Genomic DNA, 22,011 nt, shown 5'->3' with positions numbered 1-22,011 from the left:
GGTTTTCTCGACAAACCCAAAATTCGAGATGCAAGGTTTTTTCATTGGAATGAACTGCCGGTAGGATGGATAAAGATAAATGTTGATGGTTGTACCTTCCATCAAAGGAAAAAATATGGATTTGGGGGTATAGCAAGAGATACAAAGAGGCGCTTTCAATTTGCTTATGGGGTGGGCTGTGGACATTTGGACGCCATTTTTGCAGAAGCCTTAGCAATTCGTAAAGCCATACATTGGGGAGCTAATATGCAGATATCACAACTTCTGATTGAAAGCGACAGTCTATCTCTAATCAACATCCTTAACAATGGATCTCAATCACCGTGGAAAATTTCTCATATCATTGATGATATTCGGCGATAGCAATAGTTTATTTCACAAATTCAGTTTCGCCATATCCATTGCGAATGAAAATTTTCAGCAAACTCTATAACCAAATATTCTGCCTTTCAACATAAATCTTTCATTTCTCTAATTCCGCCACCTTGTATTGAATGGGCTTCATTTTTAAATACTTTAGGTTGTAATATTTCATGTGGTTTTTCTCTCTCCTAATATTATTTTCTTTTATCAAAAAAAAAAAAAAGAAAAAGAAAAAGGATCATGGTAGGTTCAAGACTAGTAAGATTACACATGCAAATGCACGTAGTTGTATTCTATTTTAATATAAATTATGTAATTTACTTTTATAATTACATATTTTCTCAATTTGGGCAAGTGAGAATTCCCTGAATTCTCCCCCAATTATATATATTTTACGTTTTTTTTTTTAATATATTCAGAGTTATTTTTGTTTAAATGAATAAAAAAACCTCCTAATCCATAATAGACTTTTGGTCCATTATGGATGATGGCCAAAAACTTACTTCATTAGCATTTGTACAAAACCACTTAAAACTTAGATTCTTATGAAAGAGATAATAATAAAAACACATTCTTTTGTAAAACCTGTATTTTCTTGATTGTTTCGTTCCAAAACCTTCGACCATTTCTCACAATTTTGCTTCAATGTCACCCTCAAGCATCTTTGTTCACCCAGGCGAGAACCACACCCCCCCAACAAAAAAAAAAAAAAAAGAAAAAAAGAAAGAAGAAGAAGAAAAGAAATCCAATGCTCTCATGGTGGTCCTCAAGGGAGCTCAAGCCCATCAATGCAACAAAAGTAACAAGAACCCCTTTTAGGCGTAAAGGTAGAGCCCAATCTAAAGAAAATGACGACAGAGTTGAAGAAAGAAACCCAGAAGTTCGAAAAATTACTATTGAATCAACTTGTAATTGGAAAACTACAACTGAATCAACTTGTTAGCCAACAAAACTATACTTACGGCAGCTGTAAAGGGTTTAAAAATGTAATCATAAGGCTTGTATGGAAAGGGCCTTTTTGTTTTCAATATCTTAAATGTGAACTACAAGATTCCTTCTTCTGTATCTAAACTCCAGGTTACTGTAGTGTCAAGCTAGTTCTCAATCTTGACAGTAAATGAGTGAATATATAAAGAAGGCTTTAGATATTCTATTGAGGGCTAAGAAGAGGAACCTATATTTTACAAGTGAATTTGAGCTTTAATCTGTGGTTAGGGAGCTTTTTGCATAAGATTGAGAGGAGAGAAGTAGGGAATTGGCCTCTCAGGAATGTTCAAGTGATCTCTTTGGAATGGAAAAGTATCCTCCATGGCAGGGAGTTACTAGTAAGAGGGTTGTGAAAGTGTATGGCCATGGTACATTTATATTTCGAAAGATCCTTAGATCCTCTCCTTCCGTAATGGTCTTCCATCCCATCCTACTATCGTTGATCCTCCATAGAAGGTCTCAAAATTGATTGGTTGAAGGTTTAAGAGATGGAAAGCTGATTCGATAAATCAATCCTTCAACAAGCAAGATGCAGAGGTTATCATGAGGCTTCGAATTTTGTAACAGGGGGCTCAGGTAATACAGTTTTAGGGACCACCAAATCTCAAACTCTTCTCACTAAAATTAGCTTACTTCTTGGCACTTTGAGCTTCTAATGATATAGTTGCTTCACCATCTTAGGCACCTTGAATCCTTGTTGGAAAGAGATATAAAACATGACAATTCAATTGAAAATAAAAATATTTTTCGTGGAAGTGACATGTATTTCTTTTGGCTTGCTTTCAATTACTAAATGCCGCTCCACACACACACACAAAGAAAAAAAAGAAAAGGACAAAAGGGCAACTTTAAGAACCGCTGTGAAACAATCATTTGGCATACATTTTGATTGTACGCTTGCATGTGTAGCAGATCACACTTTTATTGGGAATTAACTAGTGTTAGACTGACTTTTAGAAAAAGTTAAGAGGGGAGTCTTGGCAATGATAGTAAATAGGAGCAAAAGATTTTTAAAGTCAAAGAAAGTATAGAAAAAAATAAGTGAAGGAAGACATCCAAGCCACATCTTAGTTAAAAATGTCTACAATGGAAGGGGGTGCCGGTATTCGCGGTCTTACTCAAGGATCCAGTACTAGTACAAACAAATTTTTTCTTGCAACTCTTCAGTAGTCATTTAAGGATGTTCCCTTCCTCTTCTAATTCCTTGAAACTGAACACGATCACACTTCCTTACTGGTGCATCGGATGATCTTCATTTGACGTGACTATCTTGCTTCAAGTGATTCTCACAAAGCTTTTCCCATATTAGTGCAACTCCATATCCAAGACAATCATTATGCATGTATTCTATCTCTTTTGGTATTGTCACGTGTTTTCTTTGACATCCTTAACTTCGTCACCCTCATCCTATCCACATTATGCTTTTTAATTGCTCAACACCCCAACCCATAAGTCATGGCCGATCTTATCACTATTATATGGATTTCCCCCTCGAGTGTACCTAGTATGTATTTATCACATCACTCTCGAGACACCTATCCGTTTCATTCATTATAGTTTAACTCAATGAAGAAACATGAACTTCTATATCACCCTTTCTATCAAAGATCAATCCAATATATTTAAAGCAATCACTTTGTTGTAACCCTCTTCAAGTTTTACCATTTCATCGCCTCCCTTAGTTTGGCTAGAGTTTTTACATCGATCACATGTTTTATTTTTAGTTCATTTAACTTGAAGTGTCTTAATCCCAAGCTTGTGCTCCATAGTTCTATCTTCACATTAAATGTTCTAACTGCCCGCCCTATCTGTTAAAACAATATCATCTAAGAAAAACATATACCGTGTTTGGTTAAATCATCCAAAAAATGATTGCATATAAACAACAACCTACAACTAGATCTTGATGCCGAGCCTGTTTGAAATTCAGAACTCACTACTTATACGAAAAATGTCCCCCAGGACTTTGTCCTTTTTTCGTTAATCAATTTGCCAATTGGCAAGACTCACTTTCAACAAAGTTTCAACAAAGCACATTCTTTGTTGAAATTGGACATCATCTTTCATTTTCTTGTGCTTACAAGCATTACATCAGCAGCTTAGAAAACCTGACCCTTAGTAAATTAAGTCCATTTATATAGGGTAATAATCTAATAAAATATTATTTGTAATATACTTATTTCTTATTTTTATTTCTATATTTATTTATATATATATATATATATAATTTTTTTTTTTTCTCAAGTTTTTTTTTAAACTTGAAAGCAAATGGCGGGTGATACAAGCAAGAAGCTACCTCGTTCCCGCCAATTATATTGTACTGTTAGTCCCAACAAAAGAACGTGTCTCTGCGACTCTGCCCACCTAAGCGTTCTTCCATTTTAACCGTCACTAAAACAAGCGTGCGTATTCAAATAAATCACCGACTCAAATCATACCTGGTTAACTCACTGAGCTAAAGAGAGTTGACTCGGATACAATTTTCATAGATGTAACTCGGATAAATCGATAAAAAAATTCAAAATCAATTTATTCCAAAAAAAAAATGGACATGCACAGTTAAATTAAAGATTATATTGTATATATATTTTTATCAAAAAGAAAAAGAAATAGTGATGTAAATTGGAATCGGAGTTAAAGCAGTTAAACTCGGCCGAGTCAAAACCTAAAAACGTAAGAGAAGTTCCAATGCCGATTCTAACGACACGACCGTAATAGAGGTGGAAAGATTACAGGAGGTGGTTGAGAGCGTCTCTGAGACCGGCCCAAATAGGGCAGAAGAACACTACTCTCTCACCTTTTCGTATCTTCTATTCTCCCTTACCTCTCGCTTCTCTGGTTTTTCTGTCACTTCCGCCTCCAGCGAAGTTCATTAGATCATCGTTTCTGTGCGGTTTGTGAATCATATTTACAAGGTAAGAAATCTTCATTTTCCAGAGCCTTCTTTCTAATGGCGGATTTTTTTGCAGTATTTTAAAGGTTTGATACATCTTCTACTTGAATGTTGATTTAATCGGGGTGTTGCTGTTGTTCCGGAGGGCCTGTGGAAACCCTAGATTGGATTTGAGATTGTTCAAGGGTTTTGTTTCGTTTTTTGTACAAGTCTCTGGTTTAGAAATTGTTTTCAAACCCTAGTTTATTGAGGAAGTGGGTTGTAATTTGGTTCTTTAAACTTCATTTGGGTTTTGGCGCATGGGGTTCGAGGAAAGTAGATCTAAGGAGGATCGTCCGAAGAAGAGAAGGAAGAAGGGAGTAAAGGACTCGGGTGTTGGTCGACCGGAGACTAGAAAGACAGTTGGGAGGGCTCTGGTGGGACGGTATGTTAAGAAGGAGTTTGTTGGGATTGGGGTTTTCCTTGGCAAAATTGTTTCTTATTGCAGTGGACTGTACAGAATTGATTATGAGGATGGGGATTGTGAGGACTTGGATAGTGGTGAGATTCGTGACATTCTACTAGGGGACGGTGATTTTGATGAGGATCTTAATGCTAGGAAGGTGAAATTGGATCAGTTGATTTTAGGTGGGGATCCTAATGCCAGGGAGGATAAATTGGATCAGTTGGTTTCAGGTGGGGATCCTAATGCCAGGAAGGATAAATTGGATCAGTTGATTTCAGGTGGGGATCCTAATGCCAGGAAGGATAAATTGGATCAGTTGGTTTCAGGTGGGGATCCTAATGCCAGGAAGGATAAATTGGATCAGTTGACTTCAGGTGGGGATCCTAACCCGACGAAGGAGAAATTGGATCAGTTGATTTCAGATGGGAATCCTGATACCAGGAAGGAGAAGTCAGATCAGTTAATTTCAGTTGATGGTCCGAGTGCAATGAACAGAAGATTGGATCAGAATGTTGGGGAATCTGCAAATGATTTCAATGAGGTTGAAACATCTTCCTACAGTAAGTTGGGTCCTGATAATGAGAAAGACTTCAAAGGAGAAGAGGTTCAACTGGATGGAGATGCAGACTCTTCTAGTGACTCGTGTGAGCATTTTCAAGTTTGCAATTCTAGCATGGAGATTGAATATCCTTCTGTTCCACCCCCTGCGCTGCCTTCATCATCAGGCAATATAGGTGTGCCTGAGGAATCGGTTTCTCATCTGCTGTCAGTATATAGTTTCTTGCGTGCTTTTAGTATACAGTTATTTCTGAGCCCCTTTGGACTGGATGATTTTGTGGGTGCACTTAACTGTGTGACCCCCAACACATTGTTGGATGCTATCCATGTTGCTCTCCTATCTGCATTAAGGCGTCATCTTCAGAATTTATCTTCCGATGGAGTCGAGGTTGCTTCAAAGTGCTTGAGGTATTCTATACCCCATCCATCATATTGCTATATATGAAGTATATAAGTTTTACCTTGGGGTGCTCACTATTGTGGTATAAATGGAGGCTCACCCTTCCCTTATAATATACTTCCTTATTTGGTTTTTTTTGGGGGGGTTGGGGATAAGGGCTCAAAAACCTTGATTTTTCTCTATTTTATGATTCCTAGGCCAAGAATTTGATTGAATTATGTAATAGATTATTTTTATCTATAATTTTGGGTACTTAAGCATTAGTTTTTCAAAAGAGACAAACAGGCTCAATTCTTAAAATTTTTATTGATTTTTTTCTTGATCATGAATGCCATAAATAATGCTTTGCAAATGGTGGCAATTGTTTGTCCTCTTTGAGATGCTTAGTTGTAGCTTCATACCAACTCTTTCACCCATTTTATGAGTGGTGTGATGAATAAGCACTTTCTCTGTGTAAAGCTGGTTTTTCCTTGTGATGTTGATCAGCTACTTGCCTCGTGGGTTATATCATGAAATCAACATACTTGCATTATATGCAGGCGAATAGATTGGAGCTTGCTTGACTCATTGACATGGCCAGTTTATTTAGTGGAGTATTTTCTGGTCATGGGACACACGAAGGGACGGGACTGGAAAGGGTTTTATGATACTGTACTAAATAAGGAATTTTATACCTTGCCTGTGGACAAGAAGCTTGTGATCCTGCAAATCTTGTGCGACAACATCATAGAATCTGCGGAGATAAGAGCGGAGATTGATATGAGGGAAAACTCTGAGGTGGGGACTAATATTGATGGGCTAGCTAGTGCACCTCCTGACAATGTTCCAAGAAGGGTACATCCTAGATATTCCAAGACCTCAGCTTGTAAAGATTCTGACCTCATAGAGATTATTTCAGAACCTCACGAGTTGAAGCCAGCTGTGCCTGATGGCTTGTTAGGTTCTAAAGCTGCTGATCTGGGTACAAATGTTGCAGATGTCGAACTGGATGGAAATAGTGATGAATGCCAGCTCTGTGGCATGGATGGGACCCTCATTTGTTGTGATGGGTGTCCTTCAGCTTACCATTCAAGATGTATTGGTATGAGCAAAATGCATCTACCAGAAGGATCATGGTTTTGTCATGAATGTACAATCAATAAAATGGCACCTACTCTCCAGATAGCAACAGGCCTTAGAGGAGCAGAAGTTTTTGGTATTGACCCATATGAGCAGGTCTTTTTGGGTTCATGTAACCACTTACTAGTGTAAGTTTTTCAGCTTCTATGTTCTTTCAGCACTTGTTTTCATTTGTCTCTACTTTGCCTTGTCATGGAGTTGGTCTTTTCTCTTTTGTAAACCAATCCCCAAGGAGCCTTGTTGCTGTCGACTTGCCTGCAGGCTCCCTGTAGTTCTTTGGATTGCTTAGACATCGTTACTACTGTGTTGTGCTTTGGACAGTTGATGTGAATGTGTTCACTTTGATCTACTGCTTGCCTTAGCATGTTTATTTTTTAAACAATTTCTTCTACTTTTTGCAGTCCCTATTTTTTATATTTTGAAATGAGGAGTTTGTGCTGCCTGTTTTTGATATCTTGAAATGAATCTTTGCAGGCTCAATGCCTCGATGAATGCAGGTACTTGTTCCAGATACTACAGTCAGATTGACATTCCGAAAGTGCTGCAAGCACTTCGTTCTTCTGTAGAGCATAATAACATGTATGCAGTGATATGCAATGGCATTATAAAGTATTGGAAAATTCCTCATGGTAGTAATTATTCTCTTCATGCAAAGTCTGAAATTGCTACCAATCCAGCTGATGAAAAGGAAGAGGCAATGACTTCAGCTTCACTCTTTCCCCTTTCTGGCCATAAAACTTGCAAATTGGTGTATACAAATGATTGTGAGAATTGTGTTAGCAGTTTAACTGAAAATAACATGGACAATGCAACACTATCCCGTCCAGAGAATGGTTGTCAAGAAACTGGGGTTAATTGTACCTCCTTTGTTACAGTGAGCCAAGTTGATTCTCACAGCCTCAAGAAAGATGTTCATACTACAACTCAACTGGTTGGTCAACATGAAAATAAAAAATTTCATGAGCAGCTTTGGTCAGAATCTACCATGTCTTCTGGGTCTGTTAGCCTGCTATCCAACCCCTCTGACATAAACAACAAAAACATAGCAGGTGCAATAGAAACTGCTACTTGTACCTCAGGTGATGGGCATCGCCCTAAGAAGGAAAATGGAAATGGTGTAGAATTGCTTGCAACTAGTGGTCCTTTGAGCATGGTTTCTGAAAGCACAATAGACATGATTTATGCTTGCTCATACATGGGATCAAACTTCAAACCTCAGAATTATGTCAACCAGTATGTTCTTGGTGATGTTGCAGCATCTGCTGCTGCTAACTTGGCTGTTCTTTCATCTGCAGAAATGGGAGTATCTGAGTCTCGTACTTCATCTAATACAAAAAAACTTGCTTCTGTGAATATCTCACTTCAAAATAAAGCATTCTCTTCTGCTGTCTTTCATTTTTTCTGGCCAAACTCTGAAAAGAAGATGATGGAAGTTCCAAGGGAAAGATGTGGTTGGTGCTACGCATGCAAGGCTGCTAATACAAGCAAGGGTCGATGTCTTCTAAATTTAGCTGCTTCAAATGCATTGAAAGCAGCAGCTGTGAGGATTTCTGGTGGCTTTCGTCTAATTAAGAGTGAAGAAGGAAATCTTACTGCTATTGCAGCATACATGTTGTATATGGAAGAGAGTTTATGTGGTCTTACAGTTGGACCTTTCCTGAATTCAAGTTATAGAGGACAATGGCGTAAACAAGTTGAACAAGCTACTACCTGCACTGTGTTGAAGTCTGTCTTGCTTGAAGTAAGTCTAGCTTTCTATCTCCTCTCACCTGTTTCCTTTTTTTCTTCACTATTTTATTTATAATGTTCTAGTTCAGTTTGTTTCTTTGTGTTTATGATGTCTTTGTCACAACTATCAAGCACCAGTGACCATCTGTTCAAATTGCACATCATTTGTTTTTCAGGATCATTTCAAAATTAAGGTTCTTTTGTGTAAGCATCCTAGTCATATATATACTATATATATAGATGTATGTTTGTGATCGTAGCCAAGAAAAGGTGTGAAGGAAGGGGAGCCTTCAAACTTAGAATTACTACCAATCCTGTCTATATTCTAAAATACGCTTAGTGCTTTTCAGTTTTCATGGTCTTGTGTTGGGGCAAAGAAATATTTCAATGTCTGGAACTTCTTTTTGCACAATCCTGCCCCCTTTTTTTGATTTTTGCTAGAGTTCATGCACATGTTTTGAGGAAAATAGCTATTTCTTTTCTGATTATTTTCTTTTCAATTTCTTTCTGCACTCTCATTTTTGTTCCCCATTTAGTTGAGATTCTCTTGATGTGCTGGGCTTTGCTTCTTTCTCATACATTCATCTTTCATTTTTCTTTTCTCTTCTCTTTTCCCCTTTGTGTGTCTTGTGCCATTTTATCTGGATATTGTACTCAACCCCATTTGGTTGGGATATGGCTGAGTTTGTTGTTGTAACTTCTTTCCATGCAATGTAAAGCTGGATTGCAAAGAACCTGACACCAGGCGAGATATTCTTGGACTATGTTTAATGCTGATTTGGTCGTTACAAAAAAAAAACTGGGTATGAACTTGTTGCGGACAGTGATAGGAAATAGAGAATAGAGTTACGAACGGATGGAGTATCCTTGTAGCGCTCCCCAACTCTGGAAAGAAGATACGGGAGCTGTCCTCACGGGTTGCCATGTGATAATGGCTGACATCCATGACATGCAATCTTCAATGGGCGTAGAATGCATAATCATAAATACTACAGCTGAAGACTACAAGATCGTTAATTGATAGTAGATTGGTGGCCCTAACTTCTGTAGGATCAAACTATCAAGTAATTACAGTGGTCGCATTGTCATATCAACATCATAACATTCCTATCCCAGTCAATGTATGGTCATAGTTACTTCTTGACTCATACATTTATACAAAAAGATATTTTTAACATTTTAATTGTAGTTCTTCTATCTACCTTCAACATCTGTGTCATATTGTATCACTTAAAACTTAAAAGACAATAGTCAAGGTCTCCAATAGATCAGCATCATCATTATTTGCTGGTCTTTCCGAAGATACATGCAGTGCAGCGGCACTGGACATGGTGTCCTGGTGGAGAATCAAACAGTAAGTGAGCTTATCTAGCCCAGTGAGAAGAATCACATCATATCAATAAATCAGATTTGCATACATGAGCAATCATATTAAGATTATGCTTGATTTATGAATGAGTCAATCTGGTCTATAATTCTTATTTTGGTCCTACATAGGTATCACACATGACTATCAATATCTCAAATATGCATACATGAGCAATCATTCTAAAATCATGCTTGATTTATGAATGAGTCAACCTGCTCTATAATTCTTATCTTTGATCTTACATAGCTGTCATGCATGACATTCAAATCTAATGAAGAAAGAAACTTCAATGAAGACTCTTATTCATCTTTACATTTTATTGCATCAATGTCACTCCTATTTCTTGCCAAACTTTGATGCTCAACAGATTTGAAGTTTACCCTCTTAGTGCTTCTCCTGTTTCTTGCCGAACCTTTGATCGTTTTGAGTCATTTCTTGAGTGGGGTGTCTGCCTTCTTTCATTGTCTTGCCTACTTTCCAAGCACGACAGATCTGAATCATTTCTTGAGTGTGATATTGATAGGCCTTTCACTCTTCCAGTCAAGGGATTCTTTAAGGTCATATCATAGTAGGATCATGTTTATACTGTGTCATCAATGGAGTTCATTTTATTAAAAATATAATTCAATGATGAAAGAAATACACAACAATGTGAAATACTGTAAAACATAAATACTATGATAGAATGCCCACACCAGCATTTTTTTCCGTGTACTTGGTCTTTATTGAGCTAGGAAAAGCTTAGGATAGAGTGCTTAGAGCATTAATTCGGCAAGCACTAGAGAAAAGAAATGCTGCAAGTAAACATGTGGGCATAGTTAAGGATATCTATGATGGTTCCGTGATGGGTGTAAGAATGGTGGGGGGACAATGTAGTGAATTCCCAATTACAGTTGGGCTACATCATGGATCATCTTTAAGCCCATTTTTATCTGCACTTATAATGGATGAATTAACCAAAGACACTCAAGGTGAGGTTCCTTGGTGTATGCTTTTTGGTGTTGATAAATGAGACACAAGTAGGGATTAATGCTAAGTTAGAATCATGGAGATCAACTTTGGAATCAAAAGGTTTTAAAGTAAGTAGAATGAAGACAATATCTAGTTTGTAACATTGGTCATGATCGGGGCGGATGATGAAGTGGTAAAACTTGATGATAAAGAGATTCCTCAAAGCAATTGTTTTGGGTACCTTAGTTCAATCATAAATAAAAAGGTGATATAGAGGAAGATGTTTCCCAAAGAATTAAAATTTGGTGGATGAAGTGGAGAGGTATCTTTGGGTTCTTGTGTGATCGACGTATTCCTTTATAGCTCAAAGAATAATTCTATGGGACTTTCGTTTGACTAGCTTAGATGTATGGTGTAGAGTGTTGGGCTGTTAAAAAACATCATATAGATAAACCCAGTGTAACAAAAATGACGATATTGAGATGGATGAGTAACAAAATTAAGAAGGATAAGGTAAGGAATGATCATGTTAGAGCTGGTCTAGGAGTAGTTCTGATAAGTGATAAGCTACAAGGAAGTTTTTTGAGGGGGGCACAGTCACATTAAGCAGATGCTTGTAAATGCCCTTGTACAAAGAAGGGATATAATCCAGATTAATAGAAGAACTAGGGACAAAAGTAAGATAATCTTAAGAGAAGTGGGGAGAATGAATATGCATAGCTTAGGCCTTGTATATTATGGCCTGAAATAGAGCTGATTGGAAGGCAAGAATTCATCTATCTGACCTGATGTGAACGGGGTTGACCCCCCATAATTGGGCCCAAACCTAGACCCAAAAGGCTCAATCCAAAGCTGGTCGGATGCCCTAGGGATATTTTGGTCATCTTATCCAGCCCTTCTGGGGCTAATGAAGGGTCTGGTTAGAACTCCCTAGATCCAAGGGTCATGGATCTATCTTTAGTTTTTGGATTGGAGTCTTCTAGGATTAGTTATTGAATTTTTGAGGGAAAAATACTTGGTCAAAATTATAGAGTCCCATTTAGAATCTATTTTAAATTAAGCTTCCTTTTGGATAATTAGGTTTTATTTTCCAAGAAGAGTTCCTTTACTATGTGAGTCTTAGGGGGATCTGTTTTCAAGGAGATTTCATTGGATCTTTAAATGTTTATTTGGACGGTTGAGATCATTTGTAAGGGGTTCCTAATCTGTAAAGGAAACCCAATTACGATTAGAGTCTTTTAGTAGGCTCTAAATAGGCCTATTCTTTCTTTGTATTGGCTTGAATCTGGATTAACAAAATTAGTTGAAGAATTGTAGCCAAGAAGGTTCGGCAGGGTCCTTTTGAGGGGACCTTGCGGTTGTCAAGCCCTCTTATTTTCAGCCACGTTCTGTCCCGCGATTCCAGCAAGAATTCCGGCAACCTTGCTCTTCCAGATTCTGTAAACAAGTTGAACCCCTCCCCAACCTCAGCCCTAATCTCTCAACTTTCTCCTCTTCTCCCTATATCCTGCGGCTCCTATTACTTTCTGTTTGAGACCAAGAAACATCAAGAAAACCCCCAAGAATCTCCAAGAACCTTGCTGTCCCATTCTTGCAATCGAAGAAACCCTTCCCCACCCTTGCGGCAACATTGAGGCCCCTCCATTCACCCTTGATGGTTGGATCAGGCTACGTTGATGATGGAAAGTTTTCTCAGTGAAGGTTTGGTAGATGGGAGGACATTACTGAATTTGAAACAGCAATTTAGTTTTTGGTTTCTGGGTTCTGAAAAAGAAAGCTTGGGGGAATCTATGGTTTATGGTAAAAATTGGGGCAGGGCTTTCGGTCAAGTTTTCCTAGGGTGGAGAAGGTTATAAACATAGCATTTCATTGAGGATTCAACTAAGGGCCAAATGCTGTAGGATCATAATAGAACTAGAACCAAATACAAGGGAATTCGATCCCAAAATGGTGGCTGCTCTAAGTTGTTGAAGACTAAGATGGTTAACTGGCTTTAGGGTAATGATGTGTAGGCTCTCGGCTGAAAATAAAGAGAAAATGAGGTGAAGAAATGGTCCTTGACCTGAGAATGGTTGTTGCCTGCCTGAGCCTTCTCATGTGAGGCTTGCCTGGCTAGATGTGCAAGCAGTTTGCTGCCCAGCAGTAGAAGAGGCCTAGCAATCCCTCCTAGAAATGCTCCACAAAAATAGCTTCAAACAGCTGTGATTTCTGAAAGTATGCCCTCTGTTCTTCCAATTCTTTTTTTTTCTTTTTCTTGGGGGGGGGGGGATTTAAATTAGTAGAGGCTGTGTACAGCCGTACAAAAGTCCTCTGGGACTTTAAAACTGAAAATAAAAACACAAAGGGTTCTCTTGGGTGAAAGGAAAGCAAGTCTTAGATGAAGTTGAATTAACCCCTATTTAATCATAATTAACACCCTACCTCCCCCCCCCCCCCCTCTCTTTCTTGGAACACTAAAACAACTATTAGGATTAGGCTGAAAACTACCTAGGTGTTGGGATATTAGTACTCAACTCATGTATCCATGTTTTAGGTCCATAAAGTTTGTCTATTACTGGGGAACCCAACCAAGGAAAGCCCTAGCCCCAAACCCATGGACCTATCAACCCTAGGTTCTTTTGTGGGGGGGGGGGGGAAAGGTCGTCTTTGGTGCTGGATCTGAATCAGTTGTTAAACATGGAAGCAAACTGCTACAGCTTTGCTTTTGGTGCAATTTGGAGTTTCCCAGGAAGGAACTAAGATGGGGTTTTAGGGTTGTGGCTGTTCAGAATTGAACCAACTTGGGTCAAATGTCAAAGGATGTCCAAATTGATTGGGGCTGTATTAATAGTGGAATTGTTCTGTGGGGATTTCTGGCCTTACAAAATCAAGAATACTGAAAAATAGCTACATTGGGGCTATAATGGAGGAAAAGTAGGGGGATGGAGAGGTTGTAAAGTTATAACTGTTACCGCAAAACCTTGGCAGCAGCTTACTTAATGTAGAATGCCCTTGAACTTGCAAGAGCTTCCAGCAAACAAGGATGAAGATTCAATAGAATCGAATGAGAGGGAGCGAGGGACTTTGATGGAAAAAGGGAGAATTTCCCCCCTTCGCCTTTGACTTTTTATTTATTTATTAGTATTATTATTATTATTTTATCTTCCTTGTCTGTTGTTTTCCCCTTCTTTTTTTTTTTTGGGGGGGGGGGGTTTGGAGAAGCACCAGCATAATGCTCAAACAAAATTTCTTATCCGTCGAATCTTGGGTTCGAGTTAGCAGTTACGTCTATATTTAGTCACCATGGCTGACAGAGCTTTCAAAGTTAAACGAAGATTAACAATGAACTATGATTACTATTCATGTTAGAAGTCATATTGGAACTTTAACCTTTTTTTTTTTGGTGAAGTTGGAACTTTAACCCAAGAGAGTGTTATTTGGCCAAAATGGTCATCCTTGTAATAAGAAAGTTGCTGGTAGAGCATGGCATACCATTCTTATCTACCTTCGGTCTAATCTAAATGTCTTACTTAGTTGCTAGTTGTTATGATGTATTGTGAAATCTGCTTTATTTGAACGTTATACTGTCAGCATGGGCATTTGGTATTTATGCAGTTCCGAATTATCTAGAGGATGCACATGCAGTTCCAAATTATCAAGAGGATTACATTCCATCTTTCTATAGGTGACATGATACTATCCTTGTTTGCAGCTTGAAGAAAACATTCGTGTAGTTGCTTTTTCTGGTGACTGGTTCAAGCTGGTCGATGATTGGTCAGCTGGGTCTTTTGTGGCCCCAAGAACCATGTGCTTTGCTGGATCAACTCAGAAGCGTGGGGTTGGTGGGAGGCGGAGCAGGAAACAATCTGCAACATCTGTAGTTACAGTTGATCCTTGCCAAGAGAGCACCTCGGATGTAAGCTGGTGGAGGGGAGGGAAGCTTTTCAAGATGGTATTTCAGAGAGGGATTTTGCCACGTTCAATAACTAAAAAAGCAGCTCGTCAAGGTAAATTCATATTGGAGTTGTTATCATAGATTTTCTGTACCATTTTTAAAATTCTTAGATTAATGAAGAAAATAGATTTACACAACTGCATCACACCAGGTGGTTCTAGGAAGATTTCTGGTATTTATTACACTGAAGGTTCTGAGATTCCTAGAAGGAGCCGGCAGTTTGCTTGGAGGGCAGCAGTGGAAATGACTCAGAATGTGTCACAACTTGCACTTCAGGTGCCTCACTTCTGTCTAAACTCTATCCTAATTAAAGACTTAGGTTATAATTACAATGTTGATGTCCTTAAAAAAGCTATTCCTTAGAGTGATTTGAACTGAATAATTTTTCTATTGAATATTGATTTCTTGCGTCTTATAATAAGCATGACAATCTACTGGTTTATTCAAATTACCTTTTGCTCAGGTGAGGTACCTTGACCTGCATGTAAGATGGAGTGATCTTGTTTGTCCTGACCAAAGCTTGCAAGATTCCAAAGGGTCAGAAACTGAAGCTTCTGCTTTCCGGAATGCACTTGTCTGTGACAAGAAAGCGCATGAAAGCAAGATTATGTATGGATTATGTTTTCCTATTCAGAAGCATCTCCCATCCCGTGTGATGAAGAATATTGTAGAAACTGAACTGAGCCAAGATGAGCAAAGAAAGTTTTGGTTTTCTGAATTTCACATTCCTGTATACCTAATTAAAAAATATGAAGAGAAAGTAGGTGAGGCTCTTGTGAATAATAAGGATTCTCACATGGTGTCCAAGTTACAGCGAAGACAGATGAAAGCATTGCGGAGGGATATATTCAACTATCTTATGCTTAAGAGGGACAATTTGGACAAAAGCTCTTGTGTCTCTTGTCACAAGAGTGTTCTGTTCAGGTACTTGTTTTTTCTTTATCTTCGTGTGTCTAAAGATTCCCTGTTTTTGTGTTAAACCTTTTTTGTTAAATTACTTTCAGCTCATGTTATTACATTTTTATCTACTAATTATTTTCATTTTCAGGTATGGGCTGAAGTGTGGTACATGTCAAGGTAATTCTCAGACCTCTATCCCTCATATTTCTCTTTATAATATATAACAGGATTATTAAAACCGCTTATTTCAAGAACCCAACCTGATCAGTGAGGGCCACAACAATTTATACTAACACAGAATACATACACCTTGTACTTGTCAGAAATCTCTTAGCTTTGATATCATGTTACAACGGTTTATCTTAAAAGCTCAAGCTGTTCATTAATTACCACATTAATTTATCAGAGCGTTTTAACGAGGATTAAAATGTGTTATATATACATCGTGATGAGAATCCATTATACTGTTTGTCAAGTCACACTAGTATTGGATGAATTCAGACAAACTTTTGTATGTCAAAATTTAGTTTCATTGGTTGCTCTCATTTATCTTCCAAGAATCTTTATAAATCTCCATAGTTTCTTTGATCTTTTGGGACAAATCCGTGGTCGTGGATGGTTATGTTTCTTTGTCTGAGATTTTGTGGGGTTACTACGTAGGCATATGTATGGATTTTCTCAGTTAATGATGATTATCTTAAAACCCCTTGGCTTATTTGCTGTTGCATTCATGGCAGGTTATTGCCACAAGGATTGCATCATACAGACAACAGCTAACATGAAAGACGAGGTGGAGTTTCTGATCCTCTGTAATCAGTGTTACCAGGCCAAGGTTCTTGCTTCAAATGAGAAAAGCAAGAAGTCCATGGTCAGTAAAGTTCTTCAACTAGACCATCAGATACCAATGATTAAAGGCACTCAACAAAATGGTTATGATAAGTTGTTACCAACCATTGTAAAGGCGGAGAAGATGACCGGAAACAAGAAGCCATCTGCTATAGATGCTAACTCAGCAAGCAAAAGTCGACGTGGGGCTGTTCCTTCATATGGTCTTATAAAGAAGAAAAAGAATAGTAATGAAACTGGTGCTACTTTCAGGGCCAACAACATTCTCTTCAGAGGAAGTGCAGATATGAAGCCATCACTGCAACCCATTTGTTCCTTATGCTTCAATGATTACAACTTTGATCTGATGTATATCTGCTGTGAACAATGCGGAAGTAAGCTTGCTCAGATATCGAATTCTTGTTTGTTTACATTTTGCTATTTCTTTCTTTTAATTACTCATTCCGTGGTATTTCCTCCAGACTGGTATCATGCGGATGCTGTGCAACTCAAAGAATCCGAAATATTTGATGTCGTGGGTTTTAGGTGCAACAGGTGCCGGAAGAAAAGCTCACCACGATGCCCTTACATGAACTCCGATAGCCGTAAAGCATGCTTAGGGGCTCCTAAGCCAGGCAATTTGGCAACAAAATCTCCCTACGGAATATACGGTGAACAATCTCAAGGATGGGAAGAGGATGATTCCCTTAACTTTTCTCTTGAAAGAGTTGTGCCAATCTCAGAGTCCACTTCAGAAGTTGCTTGTGAGTGGAATACTGTTGGGGTGCAGAAACTTCCTGTGAGAAGACAAGTAAAGCATGAAACAATCTTGGATTCCTCTTCAAATCTATCTCAGGTGGAATCTGATACTCATGAGGCAAACATAGATTTGAATGAGACAGATAAAGGATCATCTTCCCAAGGAAAATCAGAGCTTCCTGTTGGTGACACTAAAGATGAGATGTTCGACTATGAAAATCTGGACTATGATCAGATGGATTATGAGCCCCAGACGTATTTCTCTTTCACTGAATTGCTGGCATCTGAGGAAAATCAGCCTGGATGTTCTGATCCATCGCTGGACATTTATGGAGCAGCCACATCCTACAGTGAGCAGGAACCGTATACAACAGACGGTGCGGACAATTGTCAAGATATGGCACCTGTAGAGCCTGTTGTCAACATGGTGCCTTGTCAGCAGTGTCATAACTCTAATCCTGCAGTCGATCTTTTCTGTGAGAATTGTGAAATCCGGATACATAAGCATTGTTCTCCATGGGTTGAACATCCTTCTGTTGGTGGTAAGTGGAAGTGTGGCAACTGTAGGGAGTGGCGCTGATCTGGACACCCGTGTGCTTATGCAGTTTTGGCCTTTTGACCAGTACACCCATTTATGAGGATTTGACATTTGACAGTGGGAAACAAGCTAAATATTCTTATGCTGGATGAAGTTGGGTTCTTGTGCTTGGGCAGTACTTCCTAGGGACATGAAAATACTTGCAGATATGGTTTTTGAAAGAAGCCTTCTGAGGTCCCTTTGAATAACTGGGAGGGGAGACTCCAGATCCCCAATCGGGATATGACAAATACTGTCTTCTGAGGATATTCTCCTTTCGGACAGATGAGTGGTTCTGTTCTTCGGAAAGTGGGTGTGCTTGATTATATTGCTTGGTTAGGTCAATTTGATATGGATCCTAGTCTTGAGGAAGTCATAGTAAAGTTGTTACAGAAGCAGTCTTATCAAGTACCTTTTAGAAAATAGGATCCTTGGCTCGAATAGTGAAGGATAAGCAAGTATTTTTTTGGGGTGCTTATCCATTTTAGTTGCATGTAAATTCAGTAAAATGTTCAGGTTTGTTTTTATTTATTCTTTTTTCTTTTTGAGAGCAGGGTTGGTCCGCGCATGTCTCTGCTATCCCTACATTTACTCTTAAAGTCAATGCATGAAGCTTCATCTGTACACTGCTGGGGTTCTCTCTGTTGTTGCAGTCTCCTGGCTATGTTTTTTTGTCGTTTTGGTTACCATGAGAGGTTGCAAAAGATTAATTAGTAAATGTGGTTAGGCAAAAGTAATATTGCCTTCTTCAAGTTTCTTGCATATGGATATACCTAAGATGGTTACTTGAGACCAATATTGCCTTCTTCAAGTTTCTTGAAGCTTCACACAAACCTCTTGGTTTTCTCTCATCTTTTTTCTCTTGACCCCATAACTGTTCATGATGTTTTGTACTAATGAGGATCCTTCCAATGTTGCTACCCAATGTTCCAGTTTGGAGGCAATCTTCTGGTGTTCCCTATGGAGCCCTCATCTTCTCTTTAGCTTTGTTACAACTTCTTGAACGCACTTCACTGAACATTTGAATGCTTGAATAGATAATGGAAAAAGATCTCTCTCGGAAGCTCAAAAATATATTCTTTCTTTTTTTTTGGTAGGAAAAACTTAAAATAACATCTCTCTTGAAGCCCTGTGTCATGTACATAACTTCACTGTCCTCAACCTTTGTTTTACCAGAACCCCACTACTGTACTCCTCAGCATCCACCTTTGATCTCTTCACTCTTCATTTCAATCAACCTTTGTTTCTTCTTCCTGCTTTGGGTTTGTGTCTTGCTAAGTTGACATCATCATAGCTCTTCTCTTATCTCAATCTCTAAATCACCTATTTCATCTTTTCCTTTGCTCTCTCCCATCAAGTTCCTGCTGTCAGAATGAACATCAAGAAATAACATAAAGTAACAAGATGAGACAACACAAAGATTTAATATGATTTACATACCATTACAGTGTTTTCTTTTTGTTTGTTAGTGAAAGTTTAGTAACACTAAGAAAAACTTTCATTATATATGAAGATGACAGAAGACACCTAAATATACCATTCTAAACCTTCATAAAAAGCCCAAGGTCAAAATCCTTAAATCTCACATTTATTTAAAAAATATATTTTTTGGGTAGAAATTCTCTTATTTACCCCACAAGAGAACATGATACATGTAACATTTCAAATGGATAAATAAGTGAATCAATGTATTCAGAAAAATAATCTAATGACTGCTTTAAAAATAACCTCAAAATCATCTGAATATCAGTTAGGTTTCTCTAAAAAGATTACTATCTTATGAGCAGTAAGAGTATGTGGTAGGAGACCATTAAATTCTGTAGAGACAGAAGTTACTATTAAAAGTGTTAGGTTTTTTTTTATTAAAATCTATATTATCTATATATTAAGTTTCAAAATTAGTTTTTGTATTTCTTTTATTTAATTATTTTGTTAGTGTGTAGGACCCATGAGGTAAGGGTGGTAATGAGGCACCATGAGTAAAAGAGGCCATTCATGACTTTGGTTATGAGGCTCTTCATGAATTAGTCATGGGTCTTAAAGGTCTCGATCATGGTGATGAGGTGGGCTTACTTGAATGATGGAATTTACTCAAATTCTATCTCTTGGCCTTCATTTCTCATTTCAACTTCATGACCATTATCATGAGTGAGGTTAATGTCTTGAAGCTTCACACAAATGACAAACCCATAGATTTTGCCCTCTTCTTCTTCCCTTGACCCCAAAACTTTTTATGATGTTTGATACTTATGAGAATCATTTGAATGGTACAGCTCAATGTCCAGTTTGGAGGCAATCTTCTAGTGTTCTCCATGGAGTCCTCATTTCTCTTTAGCTTTCTTTCAATCTCAGGAATGCACTTCACCTTACATTTGAATACTTGAATAAATAATGGAATATAAGATTTGACATTCTTTGGTATACATCCATGGAGATTCCTCGTTATAAACTTTATTGAAAACTTTAAATCAAGAAGCATAAATCTCACATTTACTTCCCAAAAAAACAATACACATACAAATTCTTCTTTTTTTTTTTTTTTTTTGGGTGGGACATCTGTGTTCAAAAAAATCATCCAAGGATTATTTTGGGCCTGTTTGGTTACTTGAGTCTGGATATTTCAAAAATTTAGAGATTTCATGTTAGGTTTTTTTATTAAAATCTATATTATTTATATATTAAGTTTCAAAAATTAGTTTTGCATTTCTTTTATTTAATTCTTTTGTTAGTGTGTGGGACCCATGAGGTAAGGGTGATAATGAGGCATTATGAGTAAAGGAGGCCCTTCATGACCTTGGTTATGAGGCTCTTCATGACATTGATCATGGGTCTTAATGGTCTTGATCATGGTGGTGTGTTGGGGTTACTTGAAGAGTGTTATTTGCTTCAATTCTAACTCTTGACCATCAATTCTCATTTCAACTTCATGACCATTCATGGCCATTACCATGAGTGGGGGTTAAGGTTATTGAATGGATTAAATCCAATTCATTGCCTTAAGAATCCTAAGGGGTGTAAGGTGAGGTTTGGGCCTATATAAACCCAACCTTTCCTTGCATGTGGTGTGTAATTGAGACACTCCTCACTCTCACATTATTTGTGTTACAAAGTTAATTTCTTTCTTTGAGTTGTCTAAGTGTTGTGCTCTAGCTTTTGGCTCCTTGAAGGGACTAGAAGAACTACCCCATCTTCTAGTTGGAGGTTGCTTTATCTTGGAGGTGGTGATGTGAAGAACCCTTGGTAGTAGGGTGCATCAATTACCTTAAAGAGAGCACTCAAGGTGTGACTCAACCTCACGGTGGTTCGTTCGGTTGCAACTTCAAGCTCTCCGGATTGGCTAAAGATCTTCATCTCTCAATTGTATTGTAATTTCATTTTTGTGTGTTTGAAGAATTTGTAATACAATTACCCCAACATTTCAAATATATAGATTTCAAATTTATGGAGTCACACTTCATAAAATTAACTGTTTGGTTAGTCTGAATCTTTGGAATGAAATCTGTAGATTCATCTTGAAAAAACATCCATAGAGTTACGGTACAAATGTTTAGCATTTTTATACTAGGGGTGAAATATTTGGATTTCATTTCATACCCATAAGTCTATTTTTATTCTAGGGGTAAAATATCTGGATTTCACTTCTTACCCATAAGTCTACAAATTCATGTTTTTAGTGTAAAAAGCTGAATCTCTAGATTTCATGGATCCAAGGATTCACATAACCAAATGGATATAAATCTTTCATTTAGGAATCTAGAGATTTCAAAATCTCTAGATTCCCGTAACCAAATGGACAATAATTTCAAATCATTTGAATATCAATTAGATTGTTTTTTTCAAAATAGATGATTATCTTATAGGGCAGCAAAAATATGCGGAAGTGAAAATTTTCAAGATGGTCAAGATTAAAAATTTTTTTTGAATGGATTTTATTTTGAAAAATAATTATCAAATCTTTAATTTCATGATAGTTTTTTTCCACTCAACTAATACTCTCCTATCAACTACCAAAATTATCATCAATTCTATCATGTCTTTCTTCTTTTTTTTTTTTTTTGGAACAAATAATATACTTATATTAAACTCTCTAGGCTAATGCTAGAGGAAAGAAAATTAGTGTTTACAAAACAAGGTGGGGGCTACCATCAGATATGATTAAGCTGAAATTTCTTAGAACCACGGGCTAAGAAATCAGCAAGATAG

The 22,011-nt window shown here is 37.7% G+C and overlaps 1 protein-coding gene across 1 annotated transcript; it reads left to right on the top strand.

Annotated features, from left to right (window-relative positions):
* Positions 1 to 4,078: 4,078 nt before the first annotated feature.
* Positions 4,079 to 19,143, top strand: LOC149008181 (DDT domain-containing protein PTM-like). The gene is made up of 9 exons (XM_089164785.1): positions 4,079 to 5,654; positions 6,186 to 6,893; positions 7,240 to 8,506; positions 14,505 to 14,799; positions 14,899 to 15,023; positions 15,211 to 15,671; positions 15,796 to 15,824; positions 16,385 to 16,867; positions 16,955 to 19,143. The coding sequence occupies exons 1-9, from the start codon at positions 4,543 to 4,545 to the stop codon at positions 17,809 to 17,811; spliced, it is 5,337 nt and encodes a 1,778-aa protein (XP_089020911.1). The 5' UTR covers positions 4,079 to 4,542; the 3' UTR covers positions 17,812 to 19,143.
* The last annotated feature ends 2,868 nt before the right edge of the window (positions 19,144 to 22,011 follow it).

This window comes from Hakea prostrata, chromosome 8, assembly GCF_041222555.1.
Source record: "Hakea prostrata isolate BN-2017 chromosome 8, UWA_Hpros_2, whole genome shotgun sequence".
Classification (NCBI taxonomy): domain Eukaryota; kingdom Viridiplantae; phylum Streptophyta; class Magnoliopsida; order Proteales; family Proteaceae; genus Hakea; species Hakea prostrata.
This window is presented reverse-complemented; position numbering and strand designations above follow the sequence as displayed.

Coding starts and splice junctions, on each gene's coding strand:
- LOC149008181 (XM_089164785.1), top strand. CDS start 4,543: ATGGGGTTCGAGGAAAGTAGATCTAAGGAGGATCGTCCGAAGAAGAGA. Junction 6,894..7,239: donor TCATGTAACCACTTACTAGT/GTAAGTTTTTCA, acceptor GAATCTTTGCAG/GCTCAATGCCTCGATGAATG. Junction 14,800..14,898: donor TAAAAAAGCAGCTCGTCAAG/GTAAATTCATAT, acceptor GCATCACACCAG/GTGGTTCTAGGAAGATTTCT.